Source organism: Poecilia mexicana, unplaced genomic scaffold (genome assembly GCF_051168715.1).
Source record: "Poecilia mexicana isolate PSO_F unplaced genomic scaffold, ASM5116871v1 scaffold_15, whole genome shotgun sequence".
NCBI lineage: Eukaryota > Metazoa > Chordata > Actinopteri > Cyprinodontiformes > Poeciliidae > Poecilia > Poecilia mexicana.
The window spans coordinates 6,255,282-6,276,222 of NW_028263384.1; the positions used below are offsets into that span (position 1 = coordinate 6,255,282).

General features: G+C 36.5%; 1 protein-coding gene across 1 annotated transcript in view; it reads left to right on the forward strand.

Annotated features, from left to right (window-relative positions):
• Positions 1–467: 467 nt before the first annotated feature.
• shtn1 (shootin 1) overlaps positions 468–20,941 on the forward strand; it is a 28,359-nt gene continuing 7,885 nt past the window's right edge. The window contains exons 1-11 of the mRNA XM_088013188.1: positions 468–610; positions 2,298–2,358; positions 8,785–8,879; positions 12,635–12,830; positions 13,907–14,004; positions 15,628–15,709; positions 17,148–17,242; positions 17,333–17,479; positions 18,582–18,735; positions 19,280–19,391; positions 19,690–19,772. Coding sequence (XP_087869314.1) covers positions 500–610; positions 2,298–2,358; positions 8,785–8,879; positions 12,635–12,830; positions 13,907–14,004; positions 15,628–15,709; positions 17,148–17,242; positions 17,333–17,479; positions 18,582–18,735; positions 19,280–19,391; positions 19,690–19,772 — 1,234 coding nt within the window. The 5' untranslated portion in view covers positions 468–499. The remainder of the gene's footprint in view (positions 611–2,297; positions 2,359–8,784; positions 8,880–12,634; positions 12,831–13,906; positions 14,005–15,627; positions 15,710–17,147; positions 17,243–17,332; positions 17,480–18,581; positions 18,736–19,279; positions 19,392–19,689; positions 19,773–20,941) is intronic.

Sequence of the window (20,941 nt, forward strand, 5' to 3'; positions counted from 1 at the left end):
AACTCTTCCAGAAGACTTTATGTTCTTCATTGCTGCCATTATCTCTGCTTTGTCGCCGGGTGGCTTATTCATTTCATTTTGATTAGCTATTAGCTCCTTGCTAGCTTCATTGCTGAAGCTCGACTCCTTGCTAACTTCTTTGTCTTGTTTGTGCTAAGCACCATGCTTTACGGTCCAAAGTTTGTCAACTTAGATTTTGTGCTTATTCTTGACGTTATCTTTGCTCTGGACTTCCAGGGCCTGATGTTGTTGTTGCGCCCTAACCACATTCAGTTATTACTGTTGGAGCGTTCAGTCATTTTTTTAAAGAGGATTCTTGGAATCACTGTAGGAGCACCATCTAACGCGTCACCTCGCAGCCATGCCTGTAGTCCCATAATTATTTTGAGACATGAGTCACAAGTATAGCTTACTGAGAAGTTATCACATGATGCATGAGTGTCCCTTTGAATCTATTTAAACAAGATCTTAGCACTGGGTTTCCAACAGATGTTTTTACATGGTGATGAAGATGGCTTACTGGCATCCTTTACTTCCCACAGAGCTGCGTGAAGATGAGGCCCAGCAGAACGAGGAGGAGGAGAAGGAGGAGGAGACTGCAGATAGAACCGTAAGTGTTCAGATATTGACAGTTTGGTATGTGGTTCTTCTAATAATGGCAAGTAACTTGCTTCACAGTAGTGGTTCACCAATTGCAGTTTTCTGGCCGATCACCAATTTCCAATCTATTAAAAATCCTGACTGCCGATTAAGATTTTGGCCGATACTGATTTCTTTTGACTAAAATGTTGCTAAATGTAGCAAGAAAGTTGATGAGTCACCAACAGTGAGATAGTGTTGTTAACTGCAAACATATAGACCTGATCTGGTGAGCAGGTCTGCTAGTCAAACCTCTTTCACAGCAGAGCAGAAGAAGACAACAGTTGAGTTAAACACCTTTGGCAAGGTAAAAGTGTTTAACTCACCTTAAAATCGATGGTTAAGATCGGCTTCACGTGTAAAAATCGGCTGATCACCAATTTCCCAAATTTAGGGAAATCGGCACCGATAAATCGGTGCATCCCAACTTTGCAGTGAACAATTAAACCTGTAACAAAGCTATAGTAAAAATCAGAACATTTCTGTTCAGAAGTTTAATGCATAAAAATGAATCTGTAATATTTTTGATACTTGCAAAAAACAACCCTAGTTTGTCTTTTTTTTTTTTTTTTTTTTTTAGCTAAAAGCTTTATTAAAATAGACTAAAGTAATGTTAATGAAGCCGTTCTAAAAACTATTTAGCATTAGACCTACTAAGTGCATTGGACCTTTTGACTGAGAGGCAGTGAAAACAGGAAGTAATGTTCCTATAAAAATATAATTTGGTACAGACAAGCAATCATTTGGTACAAAATTTACTTTGTAATGATCTACGGTCATGGTGAGGGCTCCTTCAATAGTATCCAATGTTTGTGTGGGGATCAAATACATATTTAACACTGAAATGCAAATAAGCACTTACCTTTTTATCTAGGGTTATTTCTTAGATGATTGTTTCTCAGTTTGAAAACAGTTATTTATAATTATTTATTACAAATTGTTAAATTGTTTAAAGCTACACTCACACAAAAATGCCCTTATGAAGTGCCACGCTGTTAAACTAATTAAACATTACAGTTGAGCAAGGAGAATATTGAGCATTAGTGCCAATGATGTGGTTTATATTATAACTACTGTTATAATATAAAACACATTTTGTCTTAACAAAATTTTGAAATGATTGAAATCGAAACACAAGTGTAAAAACTTTGCACATCACTGATTCCATAAAATATTGTTTGTAAAAACCAAGCAAAAATAGAAAGCTTAGCTGAAATAAACCTTTTTTAAGGTCTTGTGATAAAACATATGCACGTATTTACAGACCTAAAATGTGTGTACAGTACATGTTTTCAGGAGATTTTCATTTCAGCCAACAAGATCACTATAATAACTCATACAGAGGAAACCGACACAATTAGCTTGTTTGTCTTTTATTATGATCTGCAGATCATTTGATCTTAACATTTTGTCCATAACACACAATGTTATTTCTTTTTTTCCAGTCAGTGTGATTTAGATTGTACAGTTTCACATTAAATCATTTCTTGAGAGGCTTTAAAAAATTATTTTGGAAAAATAGCAGTAAAAACACTCCTCTTAGTTTACTGTAAAGAATTTTTTTCCTGAGTATTATTATTGTCTTACTTATAAATTATCAACTGATTTGAAATTAACGTCATTTTTGAAACGTGCTCTGTCTCTTTTTCTTCTAAAAGTGGCAAAAGCTGGAGAGGGAGAGAAACGAGGCTGTGGAGAAACTCACTGAGTTCCAGATGGGTGAGTCTTCTCTCCCAGGATCAATAGAGGTCTTGGATAATCAATGCGTCATATCTTAGGTTCTTTTGATATTTCCCAGTTTAGATAGCTTACATTTTGGGGTTGACATAATTCATTTTGAGGGATTTACAAATTGTAATCAGAAGTAGACGGAACTAAAAAGTAGAGCAATTTAAATTTTGGGAAAAAAAAAATAAAAAAGAAATTAGAAATCTTTGCAGTGTCAAAGTGATGTTCTGTGAGATATGCAGTGCAAAACATCTTATTGGTATTTTTGAGCATATTGTTTTTGACCTGAGCACTGGAAGACTTATGCTGAAAAGAGTTTATTTTTTAATTTGCATAATCTCATTCCTCATCTCCCGTCTTTTAACAAATAAATTGCCTTTTTAAACTCCTAAGCAGTTGCCAGAATGTCTAATATTGTGGAGGCAATGCAGTTGCAATAACAATTCACATGCATTAATGGCTATGAAGAGAAACATCCAACAGGTGCCATAGTGGTCTCTACAGAACATCTCATGCAGACGTTTCAATATGCACATGAGTATTGACACAATTTTTTCTGTTTTATATTTTGTTTTATAGTTTAACAAAATAGATTATTTTTGTTCCATATTAATAATTAAAATCTTGAATTTTATTCAGTGGATATTGATGTTATCAAACCAAAACTTTTACCTCTCACCATGAAACACAAGCTTTCCATAACTCATTTACCACAGATGCTGCGAGTATATACACTTTTTTCACACTGCCTGTCCATTGAGAACACAAAGTCATGTTTTTCTTGTGGAGGCTCCACTTTACCCTTTTTAATGTATCGACTTTTAAACTGTACCAGGTGACACAAAGCAGATGTTGCTTAGTATTTAAACTTGATTTGTTGCAGCAATTCAACTTTGCCTTTTGGAAACCATAGTCTAGCCCCCGCAGGAAATCTCGAACAAAAGGAACCATTTTGTTAATTTTGAACACATTCTATTCTTTGCAACTTAGCAAAGAATCAGTTTAGTTCCGCCCTAAAGGAAAACAAAATATGTTGTTGTTTATTTTCCCCAGAAGGACATTCATCAAATGTAGCTCTCTCAAGACACGTCTGATTTCACTCAAACTTTAATAAAAGACCTAAATGCCTATAAATAGGTGTGTGTTTCTAGGCCTGCTAGCTGAACCCTGTGTGTTCATTTTGTCTGGGTACGGTCACTTGAACGTCCCTAAACATCTTATTTGTTTAAACCTTACAGCTATCTTAAGATTGCAAGTAAACATCAAAAAAGATTCAGAGAATGCTTGAGATAAAAACGTTGTGTTGAGATGAGACCAAGATAAAACTCACTGGCGTCAACGAGACTTGCTCAGTTTGAACAAAGAGGGAAGGATTTTGTACGGCCGGAAGAAAAACAGACTGGAGGTGGAAGCTTAATGCTGTCAGAGTGTCCGTATACCGAAGATACAAGACAACCTCACTGCATGAAAGGGCAGTGGGCAGGGCCACGCGCCGTAGTGTACTGCAAAGTTGGATGTGAACAATGAAGATGGGTCCTAAGTGTGCCTTCCAGCATGGTGTTTACCCAAACATGTCACCATGGAAACAAAAGAGTGGCCAAGGAAGAAATACAGCCTACCTAGATTCCGGTCCTCCACACAGAAACACCAGAGGAGGGAACCGAAGCTGACTGTTCCCAAGCAGCAGCTAAGAAAACGAAGGTATTTAGAGAGTTTCTCTTAAGAGGAGAGAGCCAGGTATTTACTTCACTCACCAATATGCAAATAAACACTTACCTTTTATCCAGCGATATTTCTTAGGTCGATATTCCGTTTCTTGATGTTGAAATATCAACGCAAAGATAGTTATTTATTCAAATTGGCGTAATGTTTAAAGCTGTGCTCGCACGAGAATGCCTATAGAGAGTCCCCCTGCCATTAAACTAATTAAACACTACGGTCGAGCAAGGAAGAAATTAAGCATTAGTGCCACTGATGTGGGCAATTCTTTTGCCATGGTGACACCTAATTAAGAAATTGATGAACACCACTAGTGCAGGGTGATATCTACGTTACGGCGGCGCTGTCCGCACCAGTCCGCACAAAAGCACTTAGCATCCAGTTTTCATTGCTCAACCTTTTCAGCTGTCCTGTCTGTCTGTTTCAACAACACAGTGTCCAGACCGAGCCACCGATGAAAATACACTTACGACTGAATGATATGTTAATTATAATTACTGGTAGCCATGGTAAATAAACAGTACTTTAAGCGTTGCAAGTGCATGAGCGCAAGTCTACAGGGGGGCTCTGACACCTCCGAATTGGAAGTCTTAATTGTAAGTTTGGCTTCCCCATCATCATCATCATCACTCCATCTTTTTTCTCTGCCCTATTTTTTTTGTGCTTGTCTTTCTTTTTCTTTTTTTTTTTAATTTTGCTCTCAAGAAAGACAGTGATTACCCCCCGTGCCAACGCGCTGCATAATGGTATCAGCGCCGCCAACAGAGCAGTGAATTAAATTGTATCTGCAGCCTCTGTAAAGCCTTGATGAGCAGGGCAGATGCCTTTGTGGTGTTATCATTATAACACAATGGTCATGTTGTCATCAACCTTGCCATCTCTGGTTGAAAAGGCATGATTGTGTGTTGCAGGCTTTTTCCTCCTGTCCTTCTACCACCCCCTCCCCCCAACCCCCCCGCCAGCCCCGCTGCCCCACCCCAGCCGATTCGTTGTGAATAGGAGCAATTTTCTAAGAGCTATGAAATCACGTAATAGGCCCTAATATGCAGCTGCTTGGCACAGTGAGGCAGCCACTATTAATGTGTAAGTCAAACACAATATGTGTTTGGGCTGGAGAATCATTGAACACACAGGCACATGCCAGATTTATTCAAATGAAAATCCACACAACTGTCAGCGTCACAAAGGCAAACTATTTGCTCCATCTTTTGACATGTGGGGCCCTGTTTCAAATTCTGCCTTCACAAAAGTGGTCACAGCAAAGCATTCAGCCTGTAAGGGGAATCGGCTTGGAAAATTAAACGGCGGGGGCAAAACATTTGAAGTGTGTATGCGAAGCTTTGGAAACAAATTCATGTTGATAGCAGAGATCACACCAGCGCTGCTACCTCTGTAGGAAAAAAATGAAAAAAATAACCCACTTCTTGCTGTTCAAATACGTTTCAGTTTTCAACTGTTTATAACAAATTTACCGCCAAGTAATTTGTAACGTCTTTTAACATGTGCAAAGTATTCCTAATACCGGTTTGAAAAATAAAAATATACCCAAATGTCTGCATTTGGTCATAAGTTAGAAAAATATGATATTGTATAATGATAAAATAGACCTAAGTTATAGGTAGTATTAGCAGATAATGTTAATAACGTTAACTTAATATATTTAGCCCTATGTTTTGTTATATAGGTTGTATCTTTATAGGGTTGATCGTTGCAACTCACTTCACTGATTTGATAGAGAATTTTACTACCTATTGATTAAGCAGCATTTTAGAACAATTGGGACCCATAATCAGATGATCAGTAACAATGAAGAGGGAAATGTCTAAACTGTAATGAATTTGCTTAAAGGCTTTGAAAATTTTATGATTTGTCTCGACAAAGGAATTTGACGGCTTCTCTAATTTAAAAAATTATTCAAAATGCTGCCAGATTTTTGACCGAAGAGGAACAATGGCAGCACAAAGACGATGGAGATCAGTTAGGTCAACTAAAACGGTGGGATTTTTCAAATACCTGGTTTTCATTCTGGTCCAGGCAGTTTTGCATCAACTGGTCTTTCACATCGACCAATTTCAAAGAGAAATTAATTTAAAATATGTAAAAAAAAAAAAAAAAAAAAAAAAAATATATATATATATATATATATATATATATATATATATATATATATATATATATATATATATATATATATATATATATATATATATATATATACTGCTCAAAAAAATAAAGGGAACATTTCACTTTAATTTTGTGTGTGGCTCCAAATCCAGGCCTCCATTGGTTAATAAATTTGATTTCCATTGATGATTTTTGTGTGATTTTGTTGTCAGCACATTCAACTTTGTACAGAACAAAGTATTCAATGAGAATATTTCATTCATTCAGATCTAGGATGTGTTATTTGAGTGTTCCCTTTATTTTTTTGAGCAGTATTGTGTAGAAGTTAAACACTCTTAATCTAAGAATGTACAATGAAATAAAGTATAGATGTGATTGGCAAAATATGTTTTTAACTTCTATGGTGGATTCAGCACAGAAACGCCCACAATCATGAAAGTTAACTTTTCACCTGTAGCTCCTGGTTGCCTACGTCCGCTCTGAATTAATTATTAACTCGATAAGTTTGCTTGTTGGTGTTTGGCTGGCTGCTTTATTGTTGTGTAAAGTGAAGAGGTGATGCTGAGCTTATCTGCTTGGGATGAACCAATTTCTGGTTTGGAGTGTTGTTGGGTTTGAAAGCACCAGAATATTATGCTTGAAATTATGTTCTTCTTCTTCTTCTTCTTTTCTTCTCCGGTGTGTTTAGACGAGGTTTGAATCTTTTAGATTGAAGCAGCTATTAACCATACTTTTTGTAAAGCCCACATCTCTGTATTTAAATTTTATTGGTCTAATGTACTTTAAGTTTAGTCTTCAAAGGAAATTAAATCTCTTGTTTTCATTAGATGTAAGTGGAAAATCCTAATGATTAAAATAAAGGCTTGAAAACTGTGTGCAATTAATCTATCTGATTAACTGCACAATTTTACTTAGTGAATTGAGATTTTGCGTGAAGTACCGCATCAATCCACTGTGATATGGAGTCGATCAGCCTCCTGCCTCAAGTCATCTTCATTCTTTCATTCTGAGATCTGGTGTCCTTCATTTTCTTTTTGACTAAACCCCATAGAGTCTTTATGGGGTTCAGCGAAGGCCAGTTTGCTGGACAGTCAAGTGGCAGCTGAGTTACCCTGGAAACAGCTTTTGTTATGTTTGGCAGTGTGGGTTGATACCAAGAGTTGCTGGAAAATGAAAAAGCTTGTCAGCAGAAGGAAACGTGAAGTCCTGTAATATTTTCTCCTAGACGGCTGCATTGAGCATAGATGTCAGAAAACCCAGTGGACCAACACCAGTTGACATGCCACCCCCCAAAGACCATCACTGACTGGAAACTTCCAACTGGACAGCCGTGGATTCTATGGTGCTCCACTTTCTCCCAACAGACTTCAGCACTCATGTACTAAAATGAAAATAATTTACAGCTTCCAGCACATAGTAACAAAGACTCCATTGTTAGACTTAATTCTTCTCAAATTAGCATCGGTTCTTGTTCGTTTAATGCAGAATGCATCCAAACGTTTCAGGTAAATGGACCTTGGGTACAGTTCACATTTGAATACTGAAATTGTCTATTGTATGTCATTCAGTATCTTCCAGAAAAGATGATTGTTGATTGAGGGAAGGAAAGGAGGAGAGAAAGAAGGAAGAAAGGAAGGAATGAAAGAAGCAAGGAAGGAAGGAAGGAAGGAAGGAAGGAAGGAAGGAAGGAAACATAAACTGTTTTCTAATCAGTTTCACCACGAATAAAAAAAATAATAATTTCTGACAATTTTGTTTTACTCTATAACATTGTATTGGATGGATGGATGGACAGACGAGCAACCAAAAAACCATTGTAGTACTTGCCATATTAAAATGTACCAGTCGGGCTGGTCTGTGCCACTTATTTCAGGTAGAGTGTTAAACAAAAATGACCTTTTATTCCCCAATTATTATGATTACGCCACTTTCTTATTTCAATATTAGATTTAACATCACTGCTGTAATGTGACAGAAACTTTTTACAGTGTATGAGTGTGAAAAAACAACCAACAACTCAGGATAGGGTGTTATAAACATCCAGTGATAACAGCAGAAAAAAAATTGGTAACATTTTATTTGAAGGGGGGTGAATAAGACTGACATGACACTGTCATGAACATGAATAAGCCTTCATGAATATTTATGACTGTTGTTATAAAGTGTCATTCGGTAAATAATGACACTTTTAATACAAAGTTGACATTATTCAAAATGTCTTTGTTGTGACAACTTGACATTAACCAAGAAATCATTACTGATATACATTTGTTATAAAAGTATTACTGATTGCACTTTAAAAATTAGGTAACTTTATGTTATTAAAGGTAAAGTTTAAACAGTAATGATTTCTTAGTTAATGTCAAGTTGTCATAAAGACATTTTGAATAATGTCAACTTTGTATTAAAAGTGTCATAATTTACCAAATGACGCTTTATGACAACAGTCATAAATATTCATGAAGACTTTTTCATGTTCATGACATGTGTTATGTCATGTTTATGACAGTGTCATGTCAGTCTTATTCACCCCCCTTCAAATAAAGTGTTACCAAAATATCTGTGATTTTTCAGTGTCTCAGAGAGTCATCGAGGAAGTCAGCGCGATTCAGGAGGACCTGGAGATTGAGAGGATGTGTCGAGAAAGTGCTGAAGCCCTGGCCTCAAAGGTACACAGTATCCCTACACAGATGTGTTGCTTCAGTTTTGTGTCACACTACTATAAATCTAATGAACAGAAATGTATTTTAAAATGTCCTGACCAAAGAAATAACGTAATCTAACTAACTCATGTCTTTGTTTACCTCAAGTCTGGGTTAAATGAATCATCCATAACACATTAAAGAAGCCTCCCAGGATGGCACTATGGTCAGTGTGTTGACATGAAGATTATTCTACTGAATCATACATGTTGCAATCAGAAGCGCGTTTGTCAACAGCACATCTTGTGGGTGAAAATTGCCCCGGTTCCTCAGAGCAAGCTTGTTGGACGCTTCCCATTGTGGACTGTGATTGAGTGTGAGGGAGCCAGCACATAGTGATTTTGTAGCCCACTGGTGCAGAGATTATAACTGTAATCATTTCTTATTCAATTTTTGTACAAAAGCCCCTACAGTCCACCTAGCCGGACCAAATTTGGGGTAGTGGGAGACTGCTGGTGAATTATGGTGAAGGTCAAGTTTTAGGCTTTTTTTTTTCAGCTTCTTTTTTTTTCTTGCTACTTGAACTTTCAGTGTCTTTTCATTCTGCTTGTTTGGATCTTTATAATTTATGGAAAGTAGCACTTTTATCAGCTCGTTTATAAAGTTTTGCTGTTCTCATCACTACATATATTTTGAAAAACCAGGACTGGAGGAATCCAAGTCAATGGGAGAAAGCCCAGGCGGAGATGTAAGAGAGATTAGAGTCGAGCAGAGTTCTGTAGGATGGGAAGGACCAGGCTTCTTCAGTATAAAACTACTTTCCTTTCATTGCATGCTACTAAAAATAGCTTTGACACTGAGACAGAGCACCAGATAAAGGTGTTGTTAGGGACACATTAATCTACATTAAAGCAAAAAGAGGAATATCCCAAAGCTATTTGGAAAAGAAATGTAATAATTAATCTGGGTTGAGTTCAGTAAAAACAAACAAACAAAAAACAACAACAACTGAATGAATGTTTAAGAATAAACATTGTTACTTATTTATAGTTCAAACCGCCTGAACTGTATATTTTTCAAACATTGTCAGAGTGTGGAAGATAAAAAAAACTAACTCAAAGATTTTGAAAAAGTTCTGAACATTTTTAATGCTTGGATGTTTAGCTTAGGGCTCACTCACCTAAAACTCAGTTTACTAAAAATGAATAAAAATCTCTACTCTTATGTAGAATGTCTGAGGTAATGACACATTTCCAGACACAGAGGCGATGCTTTGAGAACGTTGATCACAGTACATTCCTTGCAAATCATCTGAAAATGATTAAAGAAAAAAAACAAACAATTTTAGTAAATACTGACTGCAGTGGTAAACCATTTAATGTCTCTCGAGAATTAAATATTTTCTGAGAGTTCTACAAACAACTGTTCTCAAATAGCACTGATTCCTCTGATGCTGACAGATCATTAAAAAATCCTCAAATAAATGAGTCCAATACTTTTGGACAAGCATAGTAATGTCAAAAATAATTTTTAAATCACACCTTAAGCCTGATGGTGAAAGCACTCATTCTTGTCATACATGGAAAATGCTGGAGGTTTAAAGCACTGAAAGGAGGGGAGGTTTCATTACCAACCATAATTACAATTTCTTTGATAGTCGACGTCTCGCCACAAAAATCTTTGCGAGATCCTGGATGCAGTTCTTCTGATTACTGTAGTCAGTTGTATGTTGCTATACTTCCTCCACTAATTCACCGTTACCCTTCAGTAAGTTTGAATTTAGAGCATATTTACAATATTTAAAGGCATTAATGTTGGAAAATACATGTTTATATAAGCATAAAAATGCCTCCTTCAGACTGCAGAGCAGGGGTGTATCCAGAAAGTTTTTAAGGTGGGCCAGTGACGATGTTGGGGTGTCACACCAAAATAAAAACCCAGACAGGAAACAGGGCTGGGATACCAGGAGGGTGGTACCTGACCTTAGAGACACATATCACTCTCATAACATGAAGACATAAAAAACATAGAGATATGTTAAAAAAAAAAAACACAATAATGATCAGAAGGATCCTACATCTGTACCAGAGCAGTTTATCAATATACAATAAATAAATAATGAATAAATATATATTTTTAATAAAGTTTATATTGAAATTTTACATTCAAATCTTGTTTTTTTATGTTTCACACTGTTAGTAGTGCCAGAGAGATACAGTTTGTGAATTTGCCAGGTGAATTCACACTGCAACGGCTTCACAGCTGACATATGTTACTGCGTTAGATAGTACAATAACATAATCAAAAACAACATTAAATTTTGAGGCAAAGTGATATAATTCTTAAGTCTGTAGATAATAAGATTCAGATATTGAGCTCAGATTCAAACCCACTGATCACCAAAACTAAGCGAAGTGTAAAAAAATGTAACTACAAACGTAAGATTTCCGTATCACGTTGTCACCGTTACACAAAACATATTTAAGTCAATCCATAAGGTCCAAGTCGCCATAGAAAATGACAAACAAATTAAACTCGCAGTAAATCTCTTCACACTCGATGACGGTAGGTTATTTCTTAGAACCCTGGAAAGATGCTGAGACTGAGTGAAATTTCTCGACACTCTTACGTTCAAATTAAAAAAAAGTAGCTGCAAGGGAACATCAATTTAAAACTGGAAAGATGAAGACGTGGTTTTGACGCTTAATGTTTTTGAGGCATTGTGTAATCAAGGTAAGATGAAGGGGCTGTTGCTTCATAATAGTGACCTTCGGAGAGAGCAAGCCACTGCGATGTCAGTCTGGATTCATCTGAGTATGTAATTTATATGGGCATCTGTGCTGAGCTGTTCAATTTTGTTGAAAGAATGCAATTCCATGTTATGTATTGCTGATTGCGTTTCAGGGAAAAAAAACCCAAAACAGGTGCAGTCTGAAGGGTGTCATCAAAAGAAAGATTTGCTGCAATCTGCTCTCTACGGGATGCCATTGATAATGCTTTTTATTTTATTTATTTTTTGTTTTTTTACTTTTTTGTGTCCTTTTCTTTTTTCCCACTTCTTTCTTCAGATGACATCTAGATGCATAATTTGCACTCCTCTCCCTCAGATGAGCCTCATGACGGCTGTGCTGAGGGTCTTTGCTTTGTTGATACATTTGATCGACTGGTGGACGACCTTTCAAAAGGGCAATCATCGCTCTCACAGTTAAACATCATGTCAAATGGACAAAACACAAAGAAAAACATGGCTAAAAATGTTCCGCAAGAGCTTTGAATAAACACATTTAATTCAGTCACATCAATTATTAGAACTATACAGATAAATGTGCACTACTGTACCGATGCCTCTTCTGCCATCAAGAATGACTGACATACATATATCTATATGAATGTACGTGTTTGAATATGTTGAATGAACCTTGAATATCCTGAGTAAAAAAATTAATATATATTGAAAGAAAGTTTGAATATGTTGAATAAATGTCAAATATACTAAGTGAAAGTTTAAATATTTAGATGAGAGTTTGAATATATTGAATGAACCTTGAATAGGTAGAAATTATTGCTCTTGGAAATGGAGAGTTTTGTTAGGTTTTTGAATTCCAGTTCTGATATGAGTGAGGATCTTTTATTTTTCAACCAACTGGAATGCGTTGATGTTCCAAAGGACTTTCCTGGTGTGAAAACAAAAATACAATGAGATTTGATTTTTTTTTGTATTGTGACAAATAGAAGAAAGTATGCAAACAACCATTGTTCTTGTGTTCTCTCTGCAACGGAAGTTAAAACGTGAAAACCGCTCTCTGAAGAGGAAGAGCATGATGATGATATCGTACCTCAGCCCAGAAACCATCAAAGACATCAACCTGGAGGAAGAAGAGCAAGATGGCGATGAGGAGAAAGTTGGGGATGAAGAGGAGGAACAAGAATCCGCTGCCAGAGTTTGCCTCTCTGCCGACTGCACTACCTTCATCTCAGGTAGATCTTTTCTTCAGCTTTGAATCAATCTGCATTAACTTCATGTTTAATAAAATCAACAAAGACAGAAATCTCAGAAATCTGAGTTTCAGCAAAACTTTCAAAAGTGTTTCTTTTTTTCTTTTTTTTTTTTACCACTTATCTGCTAGAAATGATTAGAAAGTACTGGTCATGATCAAAATTTATAGGAAAAAAAAAAAAAGATTTTATAGAAAGTCCACAGTACAAGGTGTGTTTATTCACAGAAAATCCTTGATCGTTTAAGGGGAATGCTGAAAAAGAAAACTACTGTGGGTGTTGAGAAGCAATACCATTCGAAAAAGCTTGGGCATTATTGCAGCAACAGTATTTCTCATTGGAATAGTTAAGAAAATTACCAACATTGTGCAGCATAGCTTGTTAAGTGGCCAGTTAGCACTAAGCAACTTGTATCAGATAAATTTGTTCATGACAAAATAAAGATGCTCATGGCTCCAGAGTGAAAAATAAAATTCCACCAGTAAAGTTCTGGAACAAGCTGATATTTTCAGACTGAGCAAAGTCCAGTCGTCCTTCCACTACATGCGTGTTGAAGCAGAAGGTGAACTTCACAATCAAAGCTGGTCATTAATCAATTTTTAAAAGCATCGAGATCAACTGATTTCCTGGCAAAGATAAAAAGGCAGGGCAATTACCTGATATTATACTAGTCAGAAAATTTATAGTATTTTCATCCAAATTATTATGTCCAGGGTGTATTATAAGCCTGGCGGGCCACCAGGCTTTACTTGTGCCCCCAACAGGCTAAGAATTGCTTATTTATTTAGGTCTTTTTAAAATGTTTGCATTTTTAAGACTTTATAGTTGGTGTTCAAATATTAATCTTTCAATGACACATAATTATCAAGTGATATTTTCAAATTTCCTCTCAACTTTAAACATTTTTTATCTCAAAACCACGACGGGCCGCTGGATGAATGACTGACCTAGTGCCAAACCACCAGGCTTAGCAAGTTTTCTGGGGGAAACCTTGACGTTCATGTTTGTTTAAAATCACCATCAATCTGAAAATGATGTTTACTTTGTTATTGTTTCAGAGCTACAAAATAAGTTGGAATTGACACTTAAGGAGAAAAATGAAGTCATCTCTAATCTTGAATCCACAAGACAACAACTAAAGACTGCCTGTGATGAAGTAAGTTTAAGATTTCTAATAGTTTTATACTTTGCAGCATCATGTAAGGAGAATATTTGTCATAATCGAAGCGGACTGAGTGACACGCCAGCTTGGCTCGCTTTGCAAAAACAGCTTTTAAAATAGGCCAGCGTCGTCTCTTCGGGGAGGACGTTCAAGAGGACGTTCGATACTGAGACAGTGGATCACACTCTGTCTCCTGTGTCCACCTGTCTAAAGACTTCCATTTTATTAATACACATAAAAAAGAATTTGTTTTCAACAAATTCTTCTTGAAATGTGGCTGAATTGTTTCTTCCCTTTTTCTTATTTGCTGTGGCTCTCAAAAGTTCATACGCCCTGTTAAATTTTCACATATTAGTGCCAAAAAAACGTGTTCAAAATATTTTCTCTTGAAACAGTTGTGCAGTTCAACTGAAAAACAGATAAATATGTTCAAGGGGAGGTGCAAAAAACTTCAAAAAAAGCTGCAGAAACTAGATTCAGTGTGCACACCCTTAAGCAAAATTTAGACCATATTTTTTAAGCAAATTCACATTTGTTTTTTTTTTCTTTTTACCTTTAAGTCTTTTTTGATTACAGTCTGTCAATATTCTCTCACTTGGGCTTGCAAAAGTTTTCAAAAACTGTCTGTGGTTTTCTTCAGGTGAACCCACTGATCTGATTTTTTTTCCCTCTGGCAAACTGAGTCCTGTGACACAGTTTCTGTCCTGTCTTTTCAATAACTAGAGAATAGGTAGATTTTGTAATGTCTCTATTGTCCAACTGCTTATTCTACTGCATAAAGAAGGCCTATCAAAAGTAAAGCTCACATGTATTTTTTTTTTTTTTTTGCCACTGTCATCCCCCTCTGAGCTCCTAGAATCCCTTGTGAAAGTATCTTTGGTAATATGTTTTCATTTCAAGTTGATTTTACCACAATAGCAAGATTTTACACTGCTGGGAGACCCATGTTGTATATTCTATTAATTCAAAGATGAAAAGGAGTCGGACGGATTATTCAGACAAACTTTAGTGAAGAAAAAGGATGAACGAATCATACATGATATGATAGATGACAGAGTGTCACAGAAAACACAGCTCTTTCAGGAAAAACCCTCCATATTTGTTTTTCTTCTTCTAACTTCTAGTTCTAAAGCGTCATGGGATATATAGTCCATTCAGTTAAAGGTCCACAAATAGTCAGTTTTGAACCAAATATGAAATACTAACTAGATCTATGAAATAACAATTACAACTCAAATAGTTGCTTAAATATTAAACTATAATATCCCAAATAATAAGCCATAAACTACCAAACAAATTCTCAACAACCTATTGAGACTTTAGGTCCAGGAAGTATAGACAGAAATGTTTTTCATTTAAATTTACAAAGTTACATTTTATCTTTTTGAATCCTGTGCGCTTCGTATATGAACTTTCTTTCTGTTATCTTTACCTTCACAGTGTTTGACAAAAGGCTTTTTAATCTGTCACACATCTAGATTAATGTCTGACTTTTAATGTCAGTTTCACTTTAAGAGACGACACTGTAAAATAGTGACACGTAGACAAAAGAGACAAATCCATTTCATTTTCTTTCATAATGTTTTAATTTTATTTATTTATTTATTTATTTTGCAGCTGATGAAAGAGAAACACAACAACACGGATTTAATTGCTGAGCGTCTGCAACAAAAGAAGCTCCTGGAGCATTACAGCAGAGGTTAGAGAGCCGTCCATGCTGCAGAGATGCTGCAGTATCATTATTCATACCGTGTGTGAAAAGATGTAAACCCTTTTAGGGTAAGGAATAAACATTATTTGCCTCATTGATTTGCAAAAATTACCTATTTTGTTATGAACACACGTCGCGGGTCGCATAAAGTTCAACATTTTCTCCTCTCGTTATTCACATTCACCCACAGCAACAGTAAAAGGACACAGTATGGAGAGAAAATGTCCTATTCACACAAAATGAACCGTTACGGGAACTTTGGCCTGATTCACAGGGGTCACTCTTTATTTAATACGTGTAATTTTGAATGTGACATGTGACATTACGTTTCTTCGAAATGCATTGTTCCAGAGCTGAGGTATTGAATCAACATTATTGCCACTGTCAACATCTAAATAATTATCTTTGCCTTCACCTGGTGCCTCCGCTCCGCTTTCCAATCATCTGTACATGAAGGAGAGAGACAGTGATCGGTGGCTCTGGATGGGCGATAAATGATACAGAAGTTTCAGAGCAAACATTTAGGTAACTTATAAGTCAGTCTGAACTTCCACACATCTTCTGCTTTCTGTCACTTCTGCACAGAAAGCAGAAGACGGACTCCAAAGACTCTCTTTTTATTTAGAATGATATGAGAAATAATCCCACTCTAACTTGTATGTGAAAGAATTTTATCCAGAGTGAGACTCAGAATGTTTTTTGTAATGTACGCTTAAATGCAGTAACTGAGCAAAAAGCTGTACTTCAAAACCCATCGCTGAAGCGTCTACATTCAGAGCAAAAGGAATCCTCAAGCCTTTGCTAAAGGCTGGCAGGTTGCTAAAGCAGAAATATCCAACAGGTTATTCAAAGCACTGGGTGAGAGTCGGTTTAAAATATTACCGTCTGTAGAAAGGGCTTTTCACTCTGAGTGTCAAAGTAGCACTCGTAGCACTGAGGTATTTATGAGTGGACAAATCTGCTATTGAAGCTTTGAAATCAGTAACACAAAAGTATTGACTCCTCTTGGAATTTTTTGTTTTGTTTTATTTTACAAGCTGTATTTAAATGCTTTTAAAATTAAATTGTTTATGAAGCATCTGTACAAAATATTGTACATTAGCTCAGTAAAAATAAGCACATATACAGCTGTGGAAAAAATTAAGAAGCAACGTAAAATGATCAGTTTCTCTGGTTTTACTTTTTGTTTTATGTTTGAACAACATGAACATTGTTCTTTTATTCTATGAACTACTGACATCTCTCTGAAATTCCAAGCAAAAATCTAGTATTTATTTGCAGAAAATGAGAAATGGTCATACATATATGATATTTACATATCATGCTGGACTTTGCTGCTTGTACAAAGTGACTGAGGTGTCTTTCATTGGGATTTAGCAATATGTAGTTTAACAGAAAATTATATGTGTAAATGTCTTAATATCAGTTTCTCAGTTTGCTGTGGAAGAATACGAAGCTTTGCAGCACACCCTGGACCTGGAGCAGAACCTGAGGACAGAGGCAGAAAACTTTGCCAGAGACGTGAGCCCGCACTCTTTTGTCATCTGCGACGTTGTGTTCATGAGTCTTATCTATTTTATGCTGTTGTTATTTCCTTATTGGTGTGTTCAGATGCTGGTCGAACAGACAAAATTGAAGCGGCAGAGTCAGATCCTGCTGCAGAGCTGCATGCCCAGCCCAGCTCTGCAGGATGTGGTCAGTCAGGTGACCGCTCTGACTGAACAGATGGAGACCCAGAGGCTGCAGCATCAGAACCAGGTCCGATCCGAACTGCAAAACACTTTCCACGAAAACTAATCTGCTTGGAAAATAGAAGCTGTGTTTTTGCATGTTGATCTTTGTCTTCTTAAAATTTGTTTATGTGTTTTTTTGGGGTCTTTTTTTTTACATGTTTGATGAAATTAAACTTATATGTTTAATTTCTGTTAGGATACCAAACCTGTCAGCAGAGATTAAGGGCTGGTAGCTTGTCATCTAAAGCTCGTTTCACATCAGTTGACATCTGTGGATAATGTAAAGCTGTTACAATTCTTTGGAAAGGAAAAAGTCATATTGTGTATAGTTGTCCTAAGAATCAATCAGGAAAAACTGCCAACTCTAACTGTAGTGAAAACTAACACAAATAATGAAAAATGAAATACAAGCATATTTACAGTATCTTATTTGTTTGATTTAATGATATGGTTTTAGTTAAAATCCATGAGCAATAACACCAAATTATACATTTGAACTTTAGCTTCATAGTTCTTATAAATAAGAAGCTACGTTCTTATGAATAAGAACGTAGCTTCTTACAGATAAGAAGTGAAATTCTTGTTCAAAAGGACAAGAAAGAAGCTGAGTTATTTCTTAGTTCTTCAAGCTAAACTAGCTTAAAGAACTTCTTTAGGTTAGCTTGCTAAGTTAGCTTGTTCTTGACTAACTTTGCTTTAGCAGCCCAAAGGGTACTAGCTTAGTAAGGCTGCTCACTAAGCAGCCTTCTCAGGAGATACAGTTTTAGAAATCAAAGTGGCCCATGGCATATTTTACTGCAGGTGAACTGGCTTCTCTCTTTTGGTATTTAGTATGGAATATGAGAAAAGGAGTTACAGCACATGAAATAAAACAAATACTGACATTTATTATTTTAATGTAACCAGAACTTTGAGCTTTATCTCTTATTTCTGGTTACCTTCCTTCCCTCATTAGTTATAGTTAGGGGGGGATAAATTAGTTAATTAGACACTCGTCCCATTATGTGGTGAAAAATATGCCAATTAATATTGGTTAACACTTAACCCGAAGTTCATTAAACAGTTGTTTTATATTTTGTGACTATTCTTTAGCCTGACTGTAAATATGGTTTATGTTTGGTCACCAGATCAAGCAGATGGAAGAAAAACTAAAGACCTGTGAAACACAAAATGAACTAACAGCATTAAAGCTGAAGCTGGAGCTCCTGGAGGAGGAAAAGGAGGCGTGCCGTATCCGCTGCTTTAACGCCGAACAACAAGTCAAAGATCTACAGTTTACAAGTACGAACCTTAAGAAATGTGAAATCTGAGAGTCAGTGGAGTCCAGCACACAAGCTACAGCGCAAAGCACTGACAACTGCACAGCTTTAGCCTTTGAGCAGACTGCAGTAGTATTAGGAAATGGATGGAGGCTTGCTTGTGTTGGACATAAGCACAACATATTCTGCTGTGGTATTCATGTAGTATTACACTCTGAAAAGTGTATTTGGGCTGTAGTTTGTTTTATTAACGTTAATCTCACTTAATTTTTTGGTTTAGTGATGACAACTTACTTTATTGTGTTCATTTAACTTAAAACTTTTAGAAAATTAAGTTGGATAAACTTAATTGAATTCCTTGTAACCAATTGAAGCAATTCAATTAAGTTGAACCAGTTTCTTTTTACAGTGCAGTAAATTAACTCCTCCCATCTGTGTTGCAGAAAAATCCTTAAATTCTCCAAAGATCTAGTTTTAATTCAATTGGGACTGTTTTCATTCCCTTGTTCCTACACTTGAAGCTGTTCCTAAATATTTTGTGTAATCCTTTGTGCTTGACTGGCCAGTTGAGCAACTCCAGAAGAAGCTGAACGCTGCCACCAACCCACCCCCAGCACCTCCACCTCCACCTCCGCCCTTACCTCCTGCAGCACCAGAGTCGACCTCTAACCCTCTCAGGTTAGATTTTTTTTTTTTTTTTTCTGAACATCTGTATTTGAGAAGTTGTTGAGGAATCCACTTATGTAATGTAATAAATGCAATGAAATGTTTAAATAGAAATATATTTACCAATGAAAACTTATAGATTAGGTTATTTTACATGATTCTAGATCTGAGAATCTAGAATGGAACTACTTTGTTTCAGCGCCGATGAAACAAAAATGTTTTTCCAGGGCATTTTGAATTAAAAAAAATCTGCTCTAATACAAATATTGCATTTTATTCTAAGATTTTTGCTTTTTTCCCCCCTCTACAGCTCATTGCTGTCACTAATTCGAAAGAGAAAGAACGTTAGCCATGACGTCCCATTGGTGGAGCAGAACTCAGCCAAGCCTGCAGGTACACAGCAAACATCTACACACCGCCTGCTGCATTTTATGTCACAAGGTCATTCTTAATTTGAAAATTATGTCTACAGTGTCGCTACAAAGTATTCACCCCCTTTCATGATCCACAGAGTGGATGAAAAATGAGAATAAATGAGGAAAAAAAGTGAAAAAGGAAATCTGGTTTCTTCATAATGATGGCAATTAAATAAAAAAAATTCACAAAAATTAACAGATTGCTGGAATATTAAACCCCCTTTAAAAAAACTGGCAGAGATAGCGCCAACTAGTGGTGATAGTCACACAATGAGGGGAATGGAGATGAGTTGAGAGCAGCGAATGTGTCTCAAATTATTGCAGTCTAAGTTCTGCTGGTTCTGGAAGGTCCATTCCCTGGTTCAATAGCATCCCTGGTTAACCACTAGAGCAGGAAGACTAAAGTACGTTCCAACCAATCCAAGAAAAGGTTATTGAAAGCTTTAAGTCAGGGGATGGACACAACAAAATCTGAGCACTTCGTATCTCAGGTAGTTTAGTGAAATCCATCAAGATATGGAACGAGTATGTCCCAAGGTCAAGTGGAAGAAAGTTGGTCTGTTGGGACCAAAATAGAAGTTTTGGCCATCAGACAAGACGTCTATGTCAAACGCTACACATCACCGAAATCACACCATCCTTCCTGTGAACCATGGCAGCAGTAGCATCATGCTGAGGGGGATCCTTCTGAGTAGCAGACCCTGGAAGACTTGAGAAGGTAAAACAAAAGCAGAAACAGCCAGAGAACTGCGACTTCAGAGGACATTTGTTTCCCCAGCAAGACACCAGGCTTTCACCTAAAGTTAGACAGAAATGATTTAAATACAAGGTGGATGTGCTGGAGCGGCCCGGTCCGATGGAGAAGTGGTGGTCTGTTCACTGGCGATCCCCAGGCAGCCTGACGGAAAGCGTAGCATGAAGAATGGAGGGAAAGTGCAGCGTTAGAGAGTCCACTCTGACCCCCTGCTGGGATGGCAGCCAGAGGAGCTGACACTAAATACCAAATTAAAGAGGGAAAATATTTCTACAAAATATTTGTCATTATTTTGTTGAAATCAGTTTTGCTTTAACAATAAAGTGTTACTTTTTAGACTTTTTTTGTCAAAAAAGCCAAAGTTTGTTATTCATGACTGATTTGTCAAAGCA